The 25122-nt window shown below is 44.8% G+C and overlaps 2 protein-coding genes across 2 annotated transcripts; one reads left to right on the top strand and one right to left on the bottom strand.

The window, feature by feature from the left end:
* Window positions 1-348: 348 nt before the first annotated feature.
* Window positions 349-1658, bottom strand: SMIM27 (small integral membrane protein 27). Its single transcript, XM_026646524.1, has 2 exons — window positions 1417-1658; window positions 349-967 (listed from the first exon to the last, which is right to left on the bottom strand). The coding sequence occupies exons 1-2, from the start codon at window positions 1459-1461 to the stop codon at window positions 857-859; spliced, it is 156 nt and encodes a 51-aa protein (XP_026502309.1). The 5' UTR covers window positions 1462-1658; the 3' UTR covers window positions 349-856.
* A 122-nt stretch (window positions 1659-1780) lies between these two features.
* LOC112117251 (E3 ubiquitin-protein ligase Topors) lies at window positions 1781-10588 on the top strand. The gene is made up of 2 exons (XM_026646499.2): window positions 1781-2031; window positions 6809-10588. The coding sequence occupies exons 1-2, from the start codon at window positions 1846-1848 to the stop codon at window positions 9848-9850; spliced, it is 3228 nt and encodes a 1075-aa protein (XP_026502284.1). The 5' UTR covers window positions 1781-1845; the 3' UTR covers window positions 9851-10588.
* The last annotated feature ends 14534 nt before the right edge of the window (window positions 10589-25122 follow it).

The following is a 25122-nucleotide window of genomic DNA, read 5'->3' as shown; positions in this document are numbered from 1 at the left end:
ACAAACGGTGACAAATAGTTATTCGTACTCACATTTCTATGAATACTTGTTCCTTTCAGGAAATAACCCTATTTCAAATACTTGATCCACTTCATTGACTAGCAGTATTCCAAAATTCCTCAGCCAACCTCGACCTGACTATTCCTGAAGGTCAGCATACCATCTCACTAGAAGATAGTGTGAGTTATGTCACTATAACATCTGTGACTAGCACTTTACTAGGCATAGCCAAGATGCCAGACACATCTGCAGACCTCTAAACACAACTTGGTTGAGGCTGCTGCAGTTACACTTGCTTACTCCATCAATGAAAAACTTTAGCATAATCGATTTTAAGAGGAAAGTTGCTATGGATAAGCTGTTGCTGAATAAGACTATTTGAGGGCCAAATACTATTAACGTGAACTGAAGGAAAATGTTGAATCACTTTTAAATAATGTTACTTACTGCCATATCACTGGACTTAAACATGTGTACCATATTTTAAACATTACAAACTCTTTAGCAAAGACATTAAGTCTGTAAAAGAGAAGACATTCTGCAAACCAACTGAACATACACTTGGTGTACATTTCTTCCTTGGCTGCTACTTAGTCTGGTGCTCATTTTCTATATTTATTAAGAAAACTCAGTGTCACACAACATGCATTGCCTGTATTTCTGTTGATCCTTTAATTGTGCAGGAAGCTTGATTTTTTTTTTTCTTGAAGCCTTCTACCACTGTTAAACTTAAATTATGTGGTCAGGTCATAACTTCTCAAACCATTAGTTGGAAATAATCTTTTCTGTCCTCAAATTTGGTTTTAAATGTGTTCAGGTGTGAAAATCCAGATGCCGTCCATCTGTAATGTTTCCTTTAAAAATTCAGCATTTGATCAGGGTAGTCCTTCTCAAGTTGCCACCGAGCTGCTATTCTTGTTGCATAAATAACATATCCCCATGAAAGTAATACAATGGTGAGAAGAATCTGTTAGAAGAAAATATGTTTGCAAAGGTAGGTATTTTGCATTACCAATACAAATTTCAGAGTAGCAGCCATGTTAGTCTGTATCCGAAAAAAGAACAGGAGTACTCCTGTTCTTTTTACCAATATACTATACCTCTATTGAATACTGGTCTCATATTTAAACTATTTGCAAATGGTCATCATTTACCAGCCCTCGGCTAAAAGTTTAGGTGTACCGGGTGGAGGGTAACTGCGCCCCTGGGTTGTCCCGTAGGAGGCGGGTCCCCAAGGGCAGGTGGAAGGGAAGAACCATCCGTGCGGTACCTGCTGCCCACGCAGGGCTGCGGCCCGTTGCCCCAGCCAGCGGCTAGGGACCGCAGGGACCCGAGAGCGGAGGCTTTGCTGCACTCCCCTAACAGAACGGACCAGGCGGCTCCGTGCGCTGGGCCGGGGGCGGCTCGGGCACCTACCAGCGAGTAAAGCCAGTCCCGGGCGCGGCGGCTCAGCGGCGCCATGGTGCGGGCTGCGCGCGGCGGCGCGGGCGGGGGGCAGGGCAAGGGGAGATCACCATGGAGACAGAGCTAGACGGGCGCGCGCTCCGAGCCACCATCTTTGGTTGGGCCTGGAAGCGCCTACCCTGCGCAAAGCGAGCTGTATCGGCGGGTAGCGAAGTGTCTCAGGGCGAGGCCGCCCGGAGTCAAGATGGCGTCCAGGCGCGGTCTTGTGGCCGGCGTTCCGCGCGCTCGGAGGCTGCGTCGGGGGCGGCGCTGTAAGTCGTGGAATTCCGAACGAGTCGTTTCCGGTCCCAGCAGCCCTTGCGGGGTGTCTGGCTTGCCCGGGGCCCGGCCATCTCGTTGTGCCGCGGGCGGGTGGTCACTGGTCACGGGCAGGCGGCTTCAATGGGGGACCCACTGAATTACCTCACAGAGCGGGGGCGCCGCCGCCGCCTTCGTCACGGGGGAGAAGAGCCGCGCGCGGGCCCCGGTCCGGGCCCCGCCCGCTGCCGCCGCCAGAGACTCAAAGCGGCGGACACGGGGCAGCCCCGCGGGGAGGGCGAGCCGCCCGCACCGGACAGCGGCGCCGCTGTGAGTGACTGAGCGGGCCGGGCGGGCGGGAGGCTGGACTCGGGAGCGGCCGCGCCCTTGGCGGGGGGAGGTCTCCGTTTCTGCTGCTCAGGCAGGGGGAAATGGCGGGGTTGGGCCTGAGAACAGCGGGTCCGTGCGGGGACGCTCCTGGGGCGATCAGGTCTGTGAGGCGGGAGGCTGCCTGGCCCTGTCAGGAATCTATTTGTTAGGCTGGTTCCGGAAATGCGCCCATTCCCCCCCACCCCCCCGCTCATCAGGGTCTGATCTTGTACCTTCCTGCGAGGTACAGGTACAAAGCCAGTATCTGAGGGCCGGGGGCCTTGTGATTCAACAGGTGAGTTGTCAGTAGCCCCTCCCCATCCGCTAAACTCTTGTAGGGACAGGAGTTCGGGTCAGCAGGCGCTGGGGAGACTGAGCAGAGTACTCTGGCAACCCAGCCCAGCACCCCTAGTCCGGCTGGATTCTGCCTGACTTGTGGTAGATCTCGGTGTGGAGACAGAGTGAACTTACAGGCACTTTGCAGCCTCCTGCCCTTCAGTGTCTTTCTTAATGTTAGGCTGAGCCGCTGTGACAGACTAGTTGAACTGTCTCTATGGGCTATATGGAGCGTTTGACAGCAATGTACCGTGTTTGTTAGTTACCAGCTGTCTTCAAGTAGGTTTCCTATAGGGAGTAATAGAGTTCCCATCACTTGGACATACCTTCCGTTTTCAAAACTGGTCAAATAACCGTTCTAAATAGAAACACGGAGCCCAACTGTCCATGACCACAAAAGACCACAGTGAGACTTATCAAGGCAGTTGTCCAAGATTTCATATTTCTCATTCACGTAAAGCCTGAAAATTTAGCAGGCCACAGTCCAGTCCTTAATATAACAATGATAGACAAATTAGAAATACTTCGAATTTGAAATTCTCACGCTGGGAGAGATACTTCAGAATGTTCAGAAATGAAGTTGATGCACACAGCTTTGTATACACTTTGATTCTCGGCTTGTCTTGTTAAAAAAAAGTATCATTTCTTAATGTTTTTATAGTACATCTGTTCACATGTTTGCAACAGTTCAACTGTATACAGATTGTTACACATAACATATTAAAGTTATGCTTATGGTCAGAAAACCGACTGTTACAGTGGTATCTTCATACTTAACAGTTCTGCTGCCTTGGTCCTTTAATCATATTTGCTGAATTACTGACAAATAGACTACAATTTACTTCTCTGAGCATTTTTGAGTCTGTACAGCTGTGGATAAATAAGTTGGATTATATGTTGGCTCATGTATCAATTCAGTTATTTGAGTTCTTGTCCAGTTATATTGTAGGTGTAGCTGGTAGAACCATCTATAATTATGGGTGACTGACACATCATCCCCCCCACCCCTGCTTTCAAATTGCCAAATGTCAATTAATTGGGCTGAAATAATTTCAGTAAAAAATGGTTCAGCTGTTTCTGAGAACAAGATTAGGGAAGACTTATTTTGCCCACATTAATAAAAATCTTTCTATTTTGTTGAGAAGCTGTAGTGCCTCCATGCTTTGAAATTTGGCAAGGGGATTGCCCTGGTGTTATGGGTGGACCTGTTGCTGTTTCTGAGGGGGGAAGGGGAAGGCTCAAATATGGACAAGTTATAAGCCTTTAAAAATTCTCTGTTCACACATGCTCAGTAGAGACTTATGAGTTTGAGAACTAAATACTGAAACTGAAGATTGTTTGGAATACGCGTGCTGCAGTCAGGACCCCAGGGGCTGAGTAGGACTTCACTTGCAATTGCTGCTGCTGGCTATTGCAGCACCAGGGACTAAGAGCAGGGAGACTGTAACTTCTGTGCTGTCAATACTGCCCCTGCCTGTGTCTAAGAATTTGGAGGAAGAGCAGCCTGACTCAGATGTGGTGGGTTTGAAGAACCAGACCTGAGTGGGCAGAGAGAAATAGGGTTGCCAACCCCCTCCCGGTTTGGCCAGGAGTCTCCTGGAATCGGGCTCGATCTCCCGGAGGGTACTGAAGCCAATCCGGGAGATTTTAGACTGCTAAAAGTCCCGCAGTGCAGTGGGGCTAAGGCAGGCTCCCTATCTGCCCTGGCTCCGCGCCACTCCTGGAAGTGGCTGGCATGTTGTGGTTCCTAGGCAAAGGTGTGGCCAGGGGGTCTCAGCGTGCTGACCCCACCCCGAGCGCTGACTCTGCAGCTCCCATTGGCCGGGAACGGGGAGCCACGGCCACTAGGAGCTGCGGGGGCGGTTCCTTCAGGCAGGGACAGTATGCAGAGCCACCTGGCCGCCTCTGAGCCTTGGAGCCGCTGCCGGACATGCTACTGCTTCCAGGAGCCACCCGAGGTAAGCGCCGCCTGCCCGGAGCCCTCACCCCCTTCCACACCCCAAACGCCCGCCCCAGGCTCAGCCTAGAGCCCACTCCCACACGCCAAACCCCCTGGCCCTTCGTTCCAGCCCATAGCCCGCACCCCAACCTCCTACCTCATCCTGGTGAACGTGAGTGAGGGTGGGGGGGAGAGAGCGCTACGGAGAGAGGGGGACTGGAGTGAGGCCTTGGAGAAGGGGTGGGATGGGTGTGGCCTTGGGGAAGGGGCAGGGGATGGGGCAAAGGTGTTTGGGTTTGTGTGATTAGACAGTTGGCAACCCTAGGGAGAAGGTATAGGTTGGGTTAAGGAGCCTGGGGGTGTGGTGAGTGGGAGGCTGGCACTGTTTGGGCAAGCAGACTGTTTGGGGAAGGGTGGCCACTAAGGTAGGGTAAGGGGTGGTTGCGCTGGGATGGATGGGAACTTTCTGGGCAAACAGCCAGGGAGTAGACTGAACCAGACTAGGTAAGGAAATTGGAACAAGGAGCTGGTGTGAGAGAGGGCAATTTAGACTAAGCTTAAATGAGGATCCAGAAGTTGGTTGGAGGGGATGGGGAATTTGGACTGGTAATTAAAGATAATATCAAAATGCATATGCACAAAGGGGCTGAATTAATTCTGGCATTTCCTAACTTTTGAGTGCTTGACTTTGCAACCTTATTTTAATATAGTTTTTGTGTGTAGTATTAGCTACATCAATAATACACCTTTGTTAGATCATGATTACTGGTGGTAGTATAGAGACCAAAAATAATAGTAGAATTAATAGGATGATCAGCTTGATCAGACACTAGAGAATTAACCACCTTTGAACAAATACAAAAAATACACTTTTGTTTGAAGTCTAACAACTATGATAAACACCTTGATTTTTGTGTGTGGAAATAGCCAACTGATGATATCCTCCCTAGTATAGAAAAGATCAATCACTATAATTATTTACCCTTTGCACTAAAATGTTATAATAATTTGAAAAATAAAAGTCTGCACCCAAAACAGGAAGCTTGGGAGGGTGGCAGCGTCTCAGAATTCCTAGAGCTTATGTATGAAATTGTCTGCTTGGCTGGTGATGTCAGAATGTTAGCAAAGGTTGTTCTAGGAAGCCTGCAACCCTTAAACTGGTCTTAAAAAAAACCCCTCAAACACACCAACACAGGGCTTTTTTTTAAAGGCAAAAGCTCTTAAGTTCTTTGTTACTTTAAACAAATTTGCTATGTGTACATGCAATAGTTGGTAAGTCACAACCTATTTACTGTACCTATTTAAAAGTAATTGCCCAAAATAAATATACGTTGATGTCAATAGAAGTCATTATCCGCTGTAATGTGTGTCATGATGTAAAAATCAAGTGCAAAAGTGTTGCTGAAACAGTGATCTCCTCTGACTATCCGTAGAAGAATTTGAGGCATCATAAAATCATTTGTGGCCAATCACAAACGTAAATGCTTCTCCATTCTTTCCCACCACTTGTCCCACTCATTCAGATGCACCTTGGCCTGTGAACAATTGGGCAACAAAGTAGTGCTTGAGCAAAGCAATACTGGCTGTGAGTAAAACTGACTAGGGGATAATTCAATCCCAGTCAATTTCCCATAGCAGCATTATGCAAAATAAAGTTGACTAATCGGTCAGATTTTGTCTGCATCAATCCCAGAAGTTGCTTTATACATGGAAGGACTGCAGAAGGAAACGGTCTGCTGACCTTGCAGAGGCTCCTGGAAAAGGATAAGGAAAATAAAAAATAGTAGACGCTTACAAGGTGGGAAGAACAAACACTAAAATGAAGACAGGAGAAGTTGAAAGTCAGAAAGAATGGGAGTAACTCTTAACATTAGTATTTACATTTTTTCCAGTTATTGGGAATTGTGGCTCATCAAAGCTTAGAGATGAATAACCAAATGTATATTTTGGTAAGCCACTGAACGGACTATAGGATAGTAAACCAACTTGCTCTTGTGTATTGATCTAAAATGTTTTGGGACACAGATGGGGAGCTACACTTAAAAATAAAGACTTCTGGGCAATTCTCTGCCTAATAGGCCAGATTCTCAGATGGTGTAAATCAGGGTAGTTCCACTTCAATGAAGAATCCCTGATGTACATAACATGAGCATCTGGTTCCATGTCTCTTTCGGTTATTCGTTTGCTTTGTTTGCATTAGGATGTTATTTAACCACTAATATTTCCTAAATTTCTGGGGGGGAGAGACTGCAGGGGGAGTTTAATAACTTAAGCAGTTACATGTCAATTTCTTCTGGTCTAATGGGTTAGCAGTGTTTGCTGCTGTTCATTCTTTATTTTCGACTTTCAGAAAAAACTGTTACAAGCTTAGTTGTTTGTTTGGTTCACCTTCATATCACTTTTTTTGATCAGGAAAAGTTTAGCAAAGCTTTTATTGATGTTTGCCTCATTTTTCTTTTGTAGAACATAACATCAACAACTGAGGAGTTTACGGTGGATAGCAGCTTTTCACCTAAAGCTGGCACAAGCAAGCTGCATCAGACAATGCCAACAGATACATCTCCAGACTCTAAATGTCCAATCTGCTTGGACAGATTTGACAATGTGGCCTACTTAGATCGTTGCTTGCATAGGTTCTGCTTTCGTTGTGTACAGGAATGGTCAAAAAACAAAGCTGAATGTCCACTCTGCAAGCAGCCTTTCCATTCGATCTTCCATACAGTGAGAGCTGAAGATGATTTCAAGGAGTACGTACTCAGGCCTTTGCAGAATGGCTCTTTTGCTAGCCCTGATGGGCGGAGATTTCGTTACCGTACTACATTAACAAGGGAACGTCATACATCAGCTTATCCTCGAAGGAGTTCCTCTTCTCGAAGAACACTGTCACCTCCAGATAATGGGATATTATTTGAAGGATTATCCGGTCAACCAGTAGGGCAAAGAGATGGAGGAATTCATCAAATGATTAGACGACTTGCATCAAGGAGACAAGCTAGTGCAGAGGGTAGATCACTGCGGCAAATTCAAGAACAAGATATAATTAATTTCCGAAGAGCTCTGTATCGTTCTGGTGTGCGTGTTAGAAATATTCAAGATGGTGGTCGTTATAGAGACATTTCAGCTGAGTTTTTCCGCCGGAACCCCGCTTGTCTTCACAGATTAGTTCCATGGCTGAAGCGTGAGCTAACAGTCCTGTTTGGTGCCCATGGGTCTCTAGTCAATATTGTACAGCATATCATCATGAGTAATGTGACTAGATATGATTTGGAGAGTCAGGCCTTTTCTGATGACTTAAAGCCTTTTTTGCTCCATCGTACTAACCACTTTTTACATGAATTCATCAGCTTTGCCCGATGTCCTTTTAACATAGAGGCATACGACCAGCATGCCAATTATGATTGTCCTGCTCCTTCATATGAAGAAGGAAGCCAGTCGGAATCATCAGTTATTACAATATCTCCAGATGAGACAGATTCGCAAGAACCAGATCATAATGCATCCACAACTAGTGTTGATCGGGCACCTTGGGATGATGAAACTCCAGGGCCATCGTATTCCAGCTCAGAGCAGGTTAATGTTGCCGTGGCTTCTCCTTTGGATACTTCGGAAACTTCTGATGACGAACCTAGTAGAAATGGAACTGAACTGCAAGAGCAGTTAAAAGATAATGCAGCCCCAGATGGTGACATTGATTCTTCTTCCGACAACTGCGTCATTGTTGGGTATGTTAAGCCATTAGCTGAAAGAACACCAGAACTTGTTGAGCTGTCCTCGGACTCTGAGGAGTCGGTTGATGATGGGAAAAGTGAGGATGTGAAGAAACCACAGTCCATCCAGTTTCACGTTTTTAGTGTCAGCGATGCTAGTGGGTGCTCATCGCCATGCTCTCCTATAACTAAGGATGGTAAATATAGCCATAAAAGCAGCACCTCGCCCTCGCATAAGAAGATGAAGTCAAAAAAGAATGAGAAAGATACAACTAAAATAAAAGATTTGTCTATAAAGGACTCATTACAAAGTTCCTCTACAAGAAGGGATAGGGTGTGCTCTCCGTGCAGCCACAGATTATCCAGGAGGAGGAGATCAAGGAGTTCAGAATCCTATTCACAGCACTCTCGCAACAGAGACAGCCATGGCCAGAGAGCCAGGAGGAAACATCACAGCAAAGAAAGTTTAAAAAGTAGACTATCAAGAAGCAGAGATAGTAGCAGACATAGGAGCAAAAGAGACAAAAGGAGGTCAAGACCTCGAGACATAAGTTTATCTAGAAAAAGCCAGACAGTGTCTCTAAGTAGTGAGAGCACTATATCTAGAGATGTAAGCAGGTCAAGATCCCGGAGTAATGATCATAGTAGAAGAAGATCAAGGAGCAGAGACAGTGATCATTATTATGTAAGAGATAATTACCAAAGTAGATACCAGTGGGAATACACTTTTTACAGTAGAAACATGGACAGAGATGGTTATGAATCCTCATACAGGAGGAGAACTCAGGCCAGAGCTCATTATTCAAGGCAGTCAGCTAGTCCAGAGTTCAGAATACAGTCCTTTTCTGAAAGGACAAATACTCGAAATCAGAGAGGTCACAATGAAAGCCGATATTACTACTATGAAAGACGCAGATCAAGGAGTCGATCCAGTAATAGATCTCGGACTGCTTCTGATAGAATGCGATGTGAAAAGCCTGGTGGAAAAAGGAAATACAAAACTCGCCACTTGGAGAATGCACACAAGGAGAATGCAACAAGCCCTTGTGAAGGGAAAGGAAGTGACCTGCAGAAGTCTTTGTCAAAATACAGTGGTTGCTACAAAAATCAGGACAGCCTTTTAGACAACCAAGCAAGCATTGGGACTAGACATAAAAAGAGGAAAAAAAAGACAAGAAGTCCAAGTGTAGAGATTATTTATGAAGGAAAAGCTAGTGACATGACCAGACACCACAAAAAGAAAAAGAAAAAGCACAAGAAGAAACACAGGAGACATCACACAGGTAACTCATCACATTCTTCTCCAGTTGTGATTACAATTGACAGTGATAGTGATAAGGAGACTGGAATACAAGAAAATACTGAGTGTGACAGTAGTATCTCTTGGACAACCACAACCCAGTTAAATGAAAGAGAAAATGAGACTCCATCCCCTGTCCTGGGAACAAGTGACGGTAAGGATGAGTACACAGTAGATGGTGAAAGTGGACTGTTGGACAAGGATTCCAGTATTACTACCACTAGGGGAGACTTATGTGATGACCCTGGAAAGGTAGATCGCCAATTTCAGGAAACATCAAATGAGCAGGCTCTTGCAGTGGCAGATGATAGTAGTGCATCTGACATGGGAACTCTACCGAGCAATGTTGAAACTATACAAACTGAATCAACCAGTCGGTTTCCTTCTTCCAGAGCATCATTTGTAGAGAGTTCAGAGAGACCACCGTTGATATTGAGACTGCCAAAGAGACTTATTGACCGATCCTATTGGCTTGACTCTCCAGAAAAAAAGATGTAACAAGTTTTACACTGAATTGTTTTAAAATGATGAAATCCTGAAAAGAAAACACCTGGTGTGGTTTGTGTGTGTAAGACTGTTTTAAAAAAAAGTGTCTGAGAAATGTGTAAAATCCCTGAATTGATGCACTTTTAAGTCCAAGAAAACAGAACATTGCTAGTAGTTTAAATTAACTTTTTTTTTCATAAGTGTATAAACCTTTAGAAGTTGTAATTTCATAGAGCCATACTGTATTCACATTGTGTAAAATATATCCATGGAATCTTTCTAAGTTGTGTTTTTTTAAAACACCTGAAGTCAGAAAATCTATTTTCTGATGGTTGCTCTTTTTATTTTATAAAAGAAAAATTGTATAATTCACAAAACAAATTAATGTTTAATTCTGCCGTCATTTTAATCTGCATGGTTTAGCTTGACCTCTGCCAAAAAGGTGTCAATGCCTTCTGTACAAACGTTGAACCAGACTGCCATTGAAGTAAACATGAATTCTTTGAGAGTCCCAATAAAGCAATAAGACATTTTTAAATCAGATTTTGAACCCAATGTAATATGTGTTTTGCAGGCATATCATTTGTCTTTAACTTAAAACTGCACATGGAAAACCATTAGGAAGAAGTCTGGATCTGAGCTGTTCATGTAAAATGACAAGTTTAGCAGACCACATGCCTGTGCATCACCATATTTTTTTCCACATACTGTCTTCAATCTTGTAGGATATGCACTGCAAAGAAAAACACCCAGCACAGAGTCTAAGCCCTGGTCTACACTGCGGCGGGGGGGGATCGATCTAAGTTACGCAGCTTCAGCTACGTGAATAACGTAGCTGAAGTCAACGTACTTAGATGGACTTACATGGTGTCTTCACCGCGGTGAGTCGACTGCTGCTGCTCCCCATCGACTCTGCCTGCACCTCTCGCAGCGCTGGAGTACAGGAGTCGATGGGAGAGCGCTCAGGGGTCAATTTATCGCGTCTAGACTAGACACGATAAATTGATCCCTGCTGGATCAATCGCTGTCCGCCGATCCGGCGGGTCGTGTAGACATACCCTCAGCTGACTTGGGCTCAGGCTGTGGGGCTAAAAATAGCAGTGTAGGCATTGGGGCTCAGGCTGGAGCCTGGGCTCTGAGACCTTCCCTCCTCACCAGGTTTCAGCACTCGGACTCCAGCCCAAGCCTGAATACCTACGCTGCAGTTTTTAGCTCTGCAGCCTGGGCCCTGCGAGACCAAGTCAATTGACCTGGCCTCTGAGACCTGGTGCCCGCAGACCTTTTTTTGCGGTGTAGGCACATACCCTAAGTGTGTAAGAGCAGATCCAATAATGTCTTTCTAGTTTTGTTTTGTTTTTTTCTCCTTCCTCTGTACCTAAACTGCAGAATGCTAGAGGGCTATTATTTAACTGTATCATCATCTTTCTAAAATGATCAAAAGACAGTCTGGGTATATAATTGAAGACAGCTGCTTGACTTCAAGCTTAGTCAGATTTTTTTTTTTCTGTAGACCCTGCCATTGTTTAAATGGATTTCTGACATTACTGAGATGTAACAAGAAATAGAAGCCACACTGTAGGCAGTTTAATTACTTATAACAGGGGTTCTCAAACGTTTTGTATTGACAATCCCTTTCAAACGGCAAACCTCTGAGTGTGATCCCCTCCCCCTTATCAATTAAAAACATTTTTGTATTTAACACTTTTAAATGCTCAATTTATAACTCTTGTTTAAGACGAATTTACCTTTTCTCACTGCTTTTAAATTAAGACTAAAACACATTTTTAGCAAATTATTGCTATAACCAGAAAAGTTATTTTTTTAAATAGTTACTGTTTAATACTGGGAGGGGGGCACGAAGAAACTTTGTCAGTATCACTTTTCACAGCAGACTGAGGGCATGTTTATACTACAAAACAAAATTGACTTAAGTTATGTTGACGTGCAGCCACTGCAGTAACTAAATCAGTTTTGTATGACCACACTAGCTGCTTCTGTCAGTGATGCGCGTCCTCACCAGGACTGCTTGCACTGGCTGTCAGTGTCGGGCACTGATACTCAGAGCCCTGCTGGCTGGGACTGAGAGCCTGCAGCCCCGCCATGCACGGGGGTTGACAGCTTGCAACCCCCTCGTAATAATCTCGTGACCCTGTTTGAGAACCCCAGACTTAGAAATATATATGTATTTCAAATAGCAGGGATCTTTCCCTTTTTCACTGATAAATGTTGAAAGTCTAAAGCCCAGTAGCTGTCACTGTGTCTGTGGAAGAACAATTGTTTTATTTTTAAAAGTCCATTATTCTGCCTTCACAAAAGAAAAAAACTGCTACACTAAGCTGTAGCCTGGAAAAAAACAGAAAGGGAAGTAGACTTGTAAATTTATCTCTCTCAGCTGATGAGTTTCTAAATTTTGTTATCCAGAAATTGCCTTTCAGTGTCTGAAACAATCTGTGTATGAACGTTCTCTGTACATTCCTGTAGGTCAGACTTTTTGTGTGTTTCATGAAAATTGAACCAATTCCATTGTAGTGAAATTGCTCCATTCATGAGGTTTTTTTTAATTTTTAACCTGTTTTTCCTGATCGTTGTATTTCTCCCTTGTTGGTTTTTGAAACACCCACATAAATGTGAGGGATTGACTGACAGTACGCAAAGTGCCAGCAAATACACAAAATAAACAGCTTTTTCTTTCAGTTATAGTAATTTAAGTGCTGCTTGTAACAAGAGGTACAAACATTTCAGATGTAAATGTGATTAACACTTAAAAAAAGTCAAACTATAATGCAGTCTTACTATAAATTCATATTCTGATTACCCTTTTGTAGCATCTTTTTTTTAAAAGTGACAGTAGTCTTAATGACTTTTAGATCTAAAGTGATAGAATAATTCACTCTGATTTGTCAGTACCTCTGATTAAAAATGGTTTTAACTGCTTGTGATTGTAGCTATGAAGGTTTTTAGCTAATAATTTGTCCTCATCATGGCTCCTAGGTGCATTGTATACGCTAAAAAATTAATGAGTGCTGCTGACCTTCACCAGCTGTATTAAGCAGGTGAACTGCATTTTGCACTGACAGTGGTTCCGGTGATCTCATTAATCATTTAAAATACACACATCTCATTGACTTATGGAGAAAGTGCCCAGAGTTTAGGAGGGGAGTGCCTATATGTATTTTATAAATCTGATGAAATTAAATGTTAGATTTATTTACTGCCATAAGTGACGTAGGGCTTTAATAGGGAGTAAGATGCATTCCTCAGACAACGGAGCTTAGGATAGTAAAAAGCAAGACACAGCAGTAGTAGTAAGGGAGGATTTTGAGAAGTCGGGTTACCTTTTTTTTTTTTTTTTTTTTTTATATGGTGAAGTTTCTGGAAGAAACACTGACAGGAGGAGCCAAAGGGGTGTATGATAGAGAGCAAGAGCTAAGCATTTCCAAGGATAAGGGCAGTAAACTCAGCCAAGAGTAGGAGAGTAAGGGAAGGGGAGCAAGAAATACCTACAGAGATGTAGGTGAGGATGAGGTCAGGTTTTTGTGAGGCTGAAGGATGCAGTAGGAGAAGGAGGCTAATGAAGAGGGCAAGAAGGCAGCAGGGGAAGGAATGAGATGTCTGCAGCAATGGCATTTCAGTAGAGGTTCGGAGTCTGAAGCAGACTGAAACATCAGTGGGATTATATCTCTTACTGAGTAACTGTCATCTGGTGCACAAGTGCTGAGATGCAGGGGGAATGCTTATTTTCGAAGAGGAAACTATTTAAACCCTGTCAGTGCTATTAAGTTTTCAGTTTTATTAAGAGATCTTATTGATTGCTATCCATGTATGGAAAACAAATCGAGTGCATAAACTGAAACATGTGAACCCTATTAATTTCTTTAATATCATTTGGTTGTGATGGGCAAATGCATTGAAAATATCTTTGCTTATGAACTTTCTAAATGATCATAATACAGATTTCAGATTTTTTTTTTGAGTTGTCAAGACTGAAATCGTGTATTTACATCTCTGGAAATGCACACCCTCTTAGAAATGTACTTTTTGGGTTACCTAGTGGTATTACTACACAAGTGATCTTGTGGCTTACCTCGGTAATTATGTAAACAGAGACACAAAGTGGGTGAGGTAATATCTCTTAGGGTATGTCTACACTACGAGGGTAATTCGATTTTACTTAAATCGAATATGTGGAATCGATATTGCAAAGTCGAACGTGTGTGTCCACACTAAGGACACACTAAGGACAGTAATTCGACTTTGTGAGTCCACACTAACGGGGCGAGCGTCGATATTGGAAGCGGTGCACTGTGGGCAGCTATCCCACAGTTCCCGCAGTCCCCGCTGCCCATCGGAATTCTGGGTCGAGCCGCCAATGCCTTCTGGGTAAAAAAAATTTGTCGTCATCCGTCCGTCACTAACGCCCTCCCTCCCTCCATGAAAGCGCCGGCGGGAAATCAGTTCGCGCACTTTTCTGGTCAGTGACAGCGCGGACGCCACAGCACTGCGATCATGGATCACGCTGCGACCATCGCTGCACTTGTGGCCGTTCTCAACACCTCGCAGCTTATCATACACCTTTCCCTGAGGCAGATGCAGAGAAATCGGGCGAGGAGGCTACGGCACCGCCGTGAGAGCCTGAAGTCGGAGAGTGGCACAGAGCTGTCAGAAACCACGAGCCCCAGCGCCCAGGACATGACGTTGGCAATGGGGCATGTGGATTTTGTTGAACGGCGATTCTGGGCCCGGGAAACAAGCACGGACTGGTGGGACCGCATAGTGCTTCAGGTCTGGGATGAATCCCAGTGGCTGCGAAACTTTCGCATGCGGAAGGGGACTTTCCTCGAACTTTGTGAGTTGCTGTCCCCTGCCCTGAAGCGCAAGGACACCCGCATGCGAGCAGCCCTCACTGTCCAGAAGCGAGTGGCCATAGCCCTCTGGAAGCTTGCAACGCCGGACAGCTACCGGTCAGTCGCGAACCACTTTGGTGTGGGCAAATCTACCGTGGGGGTTATTGTCATGCAAGTAGCCAAGGCAATCGTCAAGGTACTGCTCCCAAAGGTAGTGACCCTGGGAAACGCGCAGGTCATCATAGATGGCTTTGCCGCGATGGGATTCCCAAACTGCGGTGGGGCTATAGATGGGACTCACATCCCTATCCTGGGACCGGACCACCAGGCCAGCCAGTACATCAATAGAAAGGGCTACTTTTCAATGGTGCTGCAAGCACTGGTGGACCATCGGGGACGGTTTACAAACATCTACGTCGGATGGCCGGGCAAGGTTCATGACGCTCGCGTGTTCAGGAACTCTGGTCTGTTTAGACGGCTGCAGGAAGGTATTTACTTCCCAGACCACAAAATAACTCTTGGGGATGTGGAGATGCCTACAGTCATCCTCGGGGACCCAGCCTACCCGCTAATGCCCTGGCTCATGAAGCCCTATACTGGCGCCCTGGACACAGAAAAAGAACTGTTCAACTACCGTCTCAGCAAGTGCAGAATGGTGGTGGAGTGTGCTTTTGGCCGTCTCAAAGGGAGATGGAGAAGCTTACTCACTCGCTGTGATCTCAGTGAAACCAATATCCCCATCGTTATTGCAGCTTGCTGTGTGCTCCACAACCTGTGTGAGAGCAAGGGGGAGACCTTTATGGCGGGGTGGGAGCTAGAGGCAAATAGCCTGGCTGCTGATTACGTCCAGCCAGACAGCCGGGCCATTAGAAGATCCCAGCGGGACGCCCTGTGCATCCGGGAGGCTTTGAAAGCTAGGTTCCTGAGTGAGCAGGGCAACCAGTGACTTTTCAGTTTGTGGACAGAAAAGCTGAACCTGCCCCCGTTTCTTTACCCAGTTCATTTTGACTATCCTCTCCAGTTACATACAACCTTCACCCCCTTCCCCTTCCCAAAAAATAAAATCATTTCGATTTTTTAATGAACACCGTTGTCTGTATTGCTGTTTTCGCGGGAATATTTTAAACCGGGGACGCAGACTGTGGCGGGGGGCGGGTTCAGTGTTCTGATGCAAATGATACTTCTAAACTCCCGGAATGACAGGCTCCGCACTGGTGGACTGGTTATTTCAATGGAGCCTGCCAGCACTCCTGGGGGGGACTGTGTGTATGTGTCGGCTATGTGACTTTCTGGCAGGGGGGGTAGGGTTACAGATCCCCTGCTGCGTGGATCTGTGAGCCAGGATAAGGACCGCTGCATAAGATCTGTAACTGCCCTCCCCCGCCACAAAGTCACAGAGCAACCCCCCCCCCCCCAAAACATGAAAAGCACCTCCCAGACTGACCAGGGTAACCAGTGACTGCACTGTGTATGTGTCCTGATGCTGGACCTGACCCCGCCTCTGTAGCCTGCTAAAGGTGACTGTCCTGTCCAATTACCAAGCCCCTTCCCCCCCTCCAGACAGACTCTCCCTCAAAAGAACCTGACCGAAACAGTAATGAACAGAAACAAACATTTTATTGCGAACCAGACATGAAACGTGGGGGGTGAAACTTGGACGGGGGCTTGTGTGAGGTGGGTAGGAAAGGACTTATGAAATTTTGGGGAATGTCAGCCTTCTACTGCTAGAGCAGTCTGCAGGGGTTGATTGAAAGTTTTAACGGCCCTTGCCGCCCCTCCTTCTTTGGACTTTGGGTGAGGGTGGTGTGGGACTTGGTGGCGGGTGAGGGCGGTTACAGATAGACTGCAGCGGGGCTCTGTCCTCCTGCCTCCGGTCTTGCAGAACATCCACAAGGCGCCGGAGCGTGTCCGTTTGCTCCCTCATTAGTCCAAGCAGCTTTTCAGTAGCCTGTTGGTCCTCCTGACGCCACCTCTCCTCCCGTTCCATGACTGCTCGGTGCATTTGTGACAAGTTCTCCCTCCACTGTGTCTGCTGGGCTGCCTGGGCTCGGGAGCAGCCCATTAGTTCTGTGAACATGTCTTCACGCGTCTTCTTCTTCCTCCGCCTAATCTGCGCTAGCCTCTGGGAGTGTGCTGAGAGGCTGGGTTGGGAGACAGTCGCAGATGTGTCTGTGTGAATTGTGAAAAGGGAGTGAATTCCTGAGACAGATAAATGAAATTGTATACAAAGAACCTAGTCTTTCTCTGTGAACAAGACCATGCACTGAACCTCTCACATGCGCACTCAGGACAAGGTCGAATTTTCGGCCGTCGCCTTCAGTGCCTGTGGACTTGCGGAGGTCTTGGAGTGTTCAGAGAACTGTGGCTGGAGACCTGAACTTCTGGAGCGGGCAATAATGGTAAGCCGCAGACTTGTGGCTGCTTAAAACTCCAGCTGTAGCACTGGCCTCCTTTCACATTGAAAGCAATGCCAGTCTCTGCTGCCAGCAATCAGGACAGCATCAACTCTGCCCCTGTCCCACCCCCTCGCGGCTGTCCCAGGGAAAGATCCCTGTATGCTGCCCCTCTCCCTCCACCGCGTGGCTGTAAAGCAGTCCCAATACTAACAGTCCCCTCCCTAATTCAAAGCAGGGCGTCATGAGCGACATCACCCTCCTGAGGATCCCGGACACCCAGAGAGAACGCATGCTGCGGGAAAGCATGCAGAAACCGGGGCCGTATGCCGCCATGCTATGTCGGGCCATGATCCCCGAGTACCTGATTGTGGCATGGAGGGGACATGTCTGCTACCACGGAGGGCCCACTAAGATCGCCCTACCCCGGAACCTGATCAACAGGCTTGAGCTCTACCTCCACGAGACCTACGAGGAGTTCTCCTACGAGGATTTCTCGTCGATCCCCGGCCACATTGACCGGATTTTCGCGTAGGTGCACTGGGACTTTGGAGTGGAGCGTCTTGGGCCTGGGAATCATGTAGTAACGGACATTGTGAAATTTTTTTAAAATACTTGGGACTAAATTGAGAAGAGCCTAAGACAGAGAAATCATGCAAAACCCATTTGTTACCTTTGTAAATATTCCTGTTTTGTACCTGATTATTTTTTTACTAGTTTACAGCACTTTTATAAATATACATTGTTAATAGTATAAATATTACCGTTCTGTTTTAAATAAATGTTTACATGTTTACAGCACTTACTGCTTGATCCGTCCCCTGATTCTGTGTCCGGGGTAAGGGATGGGGACGGTTGGTAGGGGATCTCGGTAAGGGTGATGAAGAGCTCCTGGCTGTCGGGGAAATCAGCGGTGCCAGCGCTGTCGACTGCCTCGTCCTCCTCATCTCCTTCCTCCTCTTCCCCGTCCGCTGTCATGTCCGACATGATCCCATCCTCGGAGTCCACGGTCAGGGGTGGGGTAGTGGTGGCGGCCGCTCCCAGGATGGAATGCAGTGCCTCGTAGAAACGGCATGTGTGGGGCTGGGATCCGGAGCGTCCGTTAGCCTCTTTGGTTTTTTGGTAGCCTTGTCTCAGCTCCTTGATTTTCACGCGGCACTGCGTTGCATCCCGGCTGTAGCCTCTCTCTGCCATGGCTTTGGAGATCTTCTCGTAGATCTTAGCATTCCTTCTTTTGGAGCGCAGCTCTGAAAGCACGGACTCATCGCCCCACACTGCGATGAGATCCAAGACTTCCCGATCAGTCCATGCTGGGGCCCTCTTTCTATTGGATTGCACGGCCATCTCTGCTGGAGAGCTCTGCATAGTTGCCACTGCTGCTGAGCTCCCCTCGATGTCCAAAGAGGAACTGAGATTCAAACTGCCCAGACAGGAAAATGAAAATGAATTCAAATTTTCCCGGGGGTGTGGCTGGTCAGAGCATCCGAGCTCGGACTGCTGTCCAGAGCGTCAACAGAGTGGTGCACTGTGGGATAGCTCCCGGAGCTATTACCGTCGATTTCCATCCACACCTAGCCTAATTCGATATGGCCATGTCGAATTTAGCGCTAATCCTCTCGTTGGGGAGGATTACAGAAATCGATTTAAAGAGAGCTTTATGTCGAACTAAATGGCTTCCTGGTGTGGACGGGTGCAGGGTTAATTCGATATAACGGCGCTAAAGTCGACATAAAAGCCTAGTGTAGACCAGGCCTTAGTGGACCAACTTCTGTTGGTGAGAGAGACAAGCTAGTCATTCTGAATTATCAGAACAAATTATGGATGCTCTGTTTATAGGATGTCATAGAAGCCATGCTTCAAGATGAATAAAAGCAAGGATAAGACCACTTTTCTTTTAACACATGGTATTTAAAAGACTACTTTCAGATAGTTAAGCTCCAAAATTCAGGTAGGGCATGTCTGTAAGGAAAATGGCAAAACAGTAATAGAAACATTTTAATGGTTTTTCAAAGAAAAGCTCAGTGAGAACAGTTGATTGGATTTAAATATTTCAGTTGCCTGTTTAGGTTTCAGATATTCCACCATTTTGCCTGTGCATGAGAACTAGAAAGTTAAAGGTGACAAGTTTAGATGCATTTTCAGAGGCCCCTTGAAAATTCAACCTAGGGTGTAATTTACTGAATGTGTTTAATTTTTTGCAAATTGACTCTTTACAGCTCAATACTACCTTTGGTGTAGGTCGTATTCAGAAAAAGAGACTGACTACCCCTTACTCAACTTCGGCATTTGTATCTTCAGTATGCCTTCAATCTCCTTAATAGTTGCCAATAGCAGAGAGTTTAGGAAAATTATAATTGTATAAGTAGTATTGGTGATTCTTTAGGTGGCACTCTGCCCTGTGAATCAGCACTGAACCAATGCACCATTGTGATTAGAGGCAATATGCTGCTGGAGAGAGCGCATCTCACATGAGACATCGTCAAACTGAAGTCCTGACCACTAAAAACCCCTACCTCTTTTGGCAAGAGTGGGTATTACTCGGGGTTGAATTCTGGCACAGTATTTACTTTCTGCCTAAGGAGATGCTATCAAGACAAAAATAACAGTTTCAAAGGTATCTGTAGACCCCTTCTCTCGTGCCCACTCCCATGTCTGCAGACATGACAACTCACAAAGCTGCATCGTTTGGAGCCACTAGTTCAAGTAGGGAATGTCATCCCATCTTGTCTGTGGAACTTAAGTGATATCAACCACAAAGGAGTTCAGCAGAACACAGTCAAGGTAATAATCTTGGTCTACATTTTGGTGCCCTCCTTGAGACACCTAAAAGGGGCCTTATCTTCAGAGAACTCATCCCTTTCTGAAAATCAGGCTTCATGAAGGAGTCTGCAGATGGGCATCTGAAGGTTTCAGCGACCAACAATTTTGGGTGCTGAAACCTTCATATGAAAACTTAGGTCCCAACATCTGAAAATAAGTGTGTGTGTGTGTGTGTGTGTATATATATATATGTATATATGAATCCTTTCATTATAATATGATCCAAGACCATGTAAACTAGCAGATGAGGATTGACTGGCTTACTTATTTGGTGATGAGACTGGAAAGAGTCTTTCACTTGTAGGTTGATGGTTCAAATTTTTGGCTAGGTCTGTAGTCTTTGGGTCTGGGGCCATCTCTCTTTTTGTGTTTGTATATCACCTAGCACATTGGTACAAATAATTCATAGTAGTTATAGGTTTATAGTGACTGAAAGACTGTTGGCTGCTGTGAGCCTATATACAATTAGATTGCTGGTCTGTTTTCTTCCATGAATATTTGTCCATGTCAGGACCACCACAGTTGGTCCCAAATAGAAGCCTTGCTGCACATTCAACAAAGACCAAGGACAGAATGGCCCATAAAGACTGAAGTATCCTGTTGCCAGGCCACCATAGTAGGTGTGAGTGATGGTGATGGAGTGCTGTGTGGGAGCCACTGTCTGTGCTTCACCTGTACTGTGGATAAACAGAGAATGGCAATTTCCAGAGTTGTCAGTCTGCCGCAGTTTGGTGGGTAGATCCATATGACTGGATAAATGAAACCAGATGACTGGTAAGTTTCCCTTCTGTTTCCCAGGCACAAGTACAATTGTGCAGTGGCGGGTTTCAAACACTGCAGCAGGATGTTTCTCACACACCTTAAAATAAATGCAATATTTTAAATCATAAAAACGTGCTCTTCAAATTTGGATTAGTAAAACCATGGTTCCCCACCTCAAGCCTAAAGTTTGTACTTTAAAACTATGTGCCAGTGTCTGAGATTAAGCTGTAAACTACATATTTCAGAGTTCGGTAATCTTAATAAGAAAATACCGATGTACTACATTCATTGCTTGTGATTCCCATGCTGAATGTAAATTAACCTAGGACACCAAGAGACTAATTGAATGTAATGGTTATTACTTTGTCATTGGTCTTCATCACGCATGAGAGATTTACAGTTATTTCCCACAGTACTTCTCCTTACTACAGTAGCTGGTGTAACTCTCTTAAGGAGTATGTCAGCACCAACCAGATCTGGAGCTGCTATGAGAGAACCAATCATTTCATCCTGTATTGGTTTCTATCTGGTGTGTATTGTACTGTATTCCGTTTTTTAGTTTTTAGACATGTTTTCCTTCATTATTGCAAAGTTCACTTTCAGTGCATCTTGAATTCCCCATCTATTCAGTAGCATTTGATGAGTAAAAACAAATTGGATTTTAACATTTTGTGATAAATAAAAATCAGTGTTTGTAACTGCCATATCCCAGGTATAAGTTAGCCAATGTCACCAGCTTTTTACAATGCATGTGGATTGTGCAGATAAGTGACAATTCTAAAGAACTGCAGATGGTGTCGCTTTCTTATGATGTTGAACCGTGAGCTTTAGTAGAATAAGGAAAGCAGTGTTACCCCTAAAGCTTCTCTGTCTCTCCTTCACTGTAAGGCTTCTCAGAACCTCTACCATCCCACTCCTGGCTGGCTTCCTACTAGCTTTAAGGAAACAGTACCTGCCTCCTTATACTTGTGGTTTAGGTCATAGTGGTCTCTTCTGTAACTGGAAGGGGATACAGCACTTCAAATGTATTTATTCAAGGCTTGTCTACACACAGTTTTTGTACCGCTTTGACAACAGTAGAACTTCAGAGTTGCGAACACCTCGGGAATGGAGATTGTTCGTAACTCTGAACAAAACAGGGTTTTTCTTTCGAAAGTTTACAACTGAACAGTGACTTAATACAGCTTTGAAACTTTACTGTGGAGAAGAAAAAAGCTGCTTTCCCTTTATTTTTTAGTAGTTTACCTTTAACACAGTACTGTACTGTATTTGCTCTGTTGCTGCCTCATTGTGTACTTCTGGTTCCAGATGAGGTGTGTGGTTGACTGGTCAGTTCGTAACTCTGAGGTTCTACCGGATTAGAAACTCATTCCCCTTGTGCATGTGCATTATGATAGTCTTTAATTACATGACCACATTATCTTTTCCATAGAATCCCTGCCTTATTAGGGCACAGGATGGGTATACAAGAGAGCAGAATTAAAGTTGTGTGGGCAACCTGCCAAGTGCTTGATGATGCTTATGTGCATCCTTGTGTGCACCCTAGCCTCCAAAAGGCTTTTCTAGCAGGGCTTGACCACGTGCTTCTTGAAGAAGGATGGTATTGGAGTGGAGGACTGGAAGTTGGGACTCTTGGGTTCGATTCCCACCTTTGCAGGTTCCTAGCTTCAGGGCTGCCTGATTAAATACAAAGTTAGGAAAATATGCTCAGATCCTCTAATGCAGTGGTTCTCAAACTGTGGGTCGGGACCCCAAAGTGTGGGTTGTGACCCCATTTTAATGGAGTCGCCAGGGCTGATGTTAGACTCGCTGGGGCCCGTGGCTGAAGTCGAAGCCTGAGCCCCGCTGGCCTGCACTGAAGCCAAAGCCCGTGGGCTTCAGCCTGCGACAGCGGGGCTCAGAGTCCAGTCCCACTACCTGCCTTGGGAGGCCGGGCTCCACCCCCACCCCCGCCCAGGGTCATGTAGCAATTTTTGTAGTCAGAGAAGGGGGTCCCGGTACAACGAAATTTGAGAACCGCTGCTCTAATGCTATGGAAACGCAAAGCAGTGTGTTGTTTGTGTGCACATGCACACAATCCAATTGCTAGGGGGAGCTGCCTCTCCACCTTCCTTCCACAGCCTCAACTCTTCAGCAATGATTTCTTCTTCTTTTTTTTTTTTTTTAAATCTTGCTTTACTAGCCTCCAGTTAATAAGACCTACTGGGCTTCTGCTTCTAACTGCTTCAGCAGGCAGCAGCCCTTATAGGACTCTTCCAGTGGTACTTACTAAGCATGTTCCTAACTGGAAGCGCTAACATCAGTGGGATGGCTTTGTTAGTCACGTTCATAAGTACTCTCTGGAATCGGGGTTTTAAGGCTGAACAATAACAGGGTTTTTTTTTATTCTCCTTTTCTTTTTGGTTCAATAGGTATTTCCTTCAAATCATTACTACTATAGGTTGCCACTTGATATAAAATAATTTATTGATAAGCAGCAAATATCTATGATAAATACATAAATAGGAACAATAAATAAATGACTGACACAAATATTCTGTTACAAATATCGTAAACTGATCTGAAAATATTTTCACAGTGCATAGATGGAATAAATAGTAACAGCTTTTAAAATCCCACTGCATCTCATTTTAAATCATGTACAAAATATTACTTGATTTCGGTTAGTACTTCTAAAAACGTTGGTATTTAGATTTCTAAACTTCTTTGTGAATTTGTCCTATATTTGAAAACCCCATAATTCCACATGGATTCTCCTGCTAGCACTGAGGCTGAACTGCTTGTCTTTTATGAAATAATTGGTATCTCTTCACGTTCATCCTGGGAAACTGTAGGTCCTTTTTTCCTGGTCAGAGAGTCCCATTTTCCATCATTGCAACCAAACATGTCTCCAGATGCCCAACTTGCTGATGAGTCCGTGTTGGAATATCTGAATGGAACTCCCACCTCAGGTAGTTTCGGAGAGATTTTTGCAAAAGCAGCAGGAAATATGTTGGAAGATTTTCTGGATTGCCACCTTGCCATTCCTCTTCAGGGACACTCGAGGCTTGAAGACCTCTTGGGGCCACCTGAAACGTCTCTCTTTGTTCTGACATTAGAGGAAAATTATGCCCATCTTTTTTGTTTGAAAGTTTTTCCAGTTCACATTTGTTATGCTATTATACTGTGGTTAAGCTGCATGTTACAGTTCAGAGATGAGATTTGATCAGAGAAGAGTTGAACCACAGAAATCTGTATAGCAAACACATAATGTCAACAATGTTTAAGGTCTAACCCTTTCTTAATTTTCTTGTAACTTGTTTGCATGGATATCTTTCATTTTGCAATTTAAACTTTGAGTAAATCAACAGAGTATTGTCACATGAATTGTAATATGGGCAGTTGGAATTTCATTCTGGAGTGAGTGTATTGCGTAATACCAGCTCAAGCATTATGGAGTCTTAAACTGTGGGAAGGATCAGTAGAGAGGACGGAATCCACTGCACGGTACAATTTCATCCAACTGTTTTAACCTCTGTAGTTGCTTCATCCTCAGCTGGAATGAAATGAGATTTGGTTGAAACACAAAAGGAAGAATAAATTTTCCACTGTATTAATGTCAATAAATTAAATGGAAATATCTTTTTATACCTCCTAATCTCACAAGTCTTACGCTACGTTCATATTTTTTATAAATGTCTCTAGGAAACTTCTCAAGCTATGGTATGTATATGATGAGGACAGATGAATAAATAAGCAACTATGATCATAATAGAAACACACTACATATGTAGAAGTCAGAGTGCTTTGGGGGTGGAGGGGAAGTATCATTATTTGATGACCAAAGTACTGGTGAGGTGGCTAAGGATTCCAGAAATATGTACATTTTTGCATGGACTGCCAATTATGTAATGCATAACAACACCTGATATATGGGAGAGTATGAAGAATCATAAACCTGAATAACGCTAGTAACAAAAAAAATAAATCCATGTAATTGCAAATCCATTTCCAGCACAGGACAGGAAGAGCCTAAAGCTGCTGCCATGGAAATCAGTTGCTATTTGGCCATTGACCCTGTAGAAGGAGGATTAGGCCCTATATAAGCAGAGTTATAAAATATCCGCTATCTCTGTTCAGCTGTATAAATTACACTGTTAATTCATTTACTCCAGTTTTGTACTGTACCTTCGTTACTAAGCCTTCTAGTGAGTTTGTCAACCAGTACAAAACATCTGGGTATTTCCATGCAAATGATCTCCCAGGCACACAGGCTCTATTGCTTTTCTTTCAGGAAAGCATCTATCGCCTGAAAGTATTGTTTCACTCTCCGACTGGTGAGCTGCAGGTCCTCACTTTCTGGGTTGGTTAATTCCTTCTCCATCTCTGCTCTCAAACATGCCTCCACCTGCTGAATTTGCTGCTAAAGTCTACTTTGGAACCTGACTATGAAAGTCCCATCCCAGGCACTTTGGGTGAGGTTTTT

The sequence above is a fragment of the Terrapene carolina genome, unplaced genomic scaffold (genome assembly GCF_002925995.2).
Source record: "Terrapene carolina triunguis isolate 2854851 unplaced genomic scaffold, T_m_triunguis-2.0 Scaffold35098, whole genome shotgun sequence".
Classification (NCBI taxonomy): domain Eukaryota; kingdom Metazoa; phylum Chordata; order Testudines; family Emydidae; genus Terrapene; species Terrapene triunguis.
Note: the sequence above shows the minus strand (reverse complement) of the source record. Positions and strands in the feature narration are given on the sequence as shown.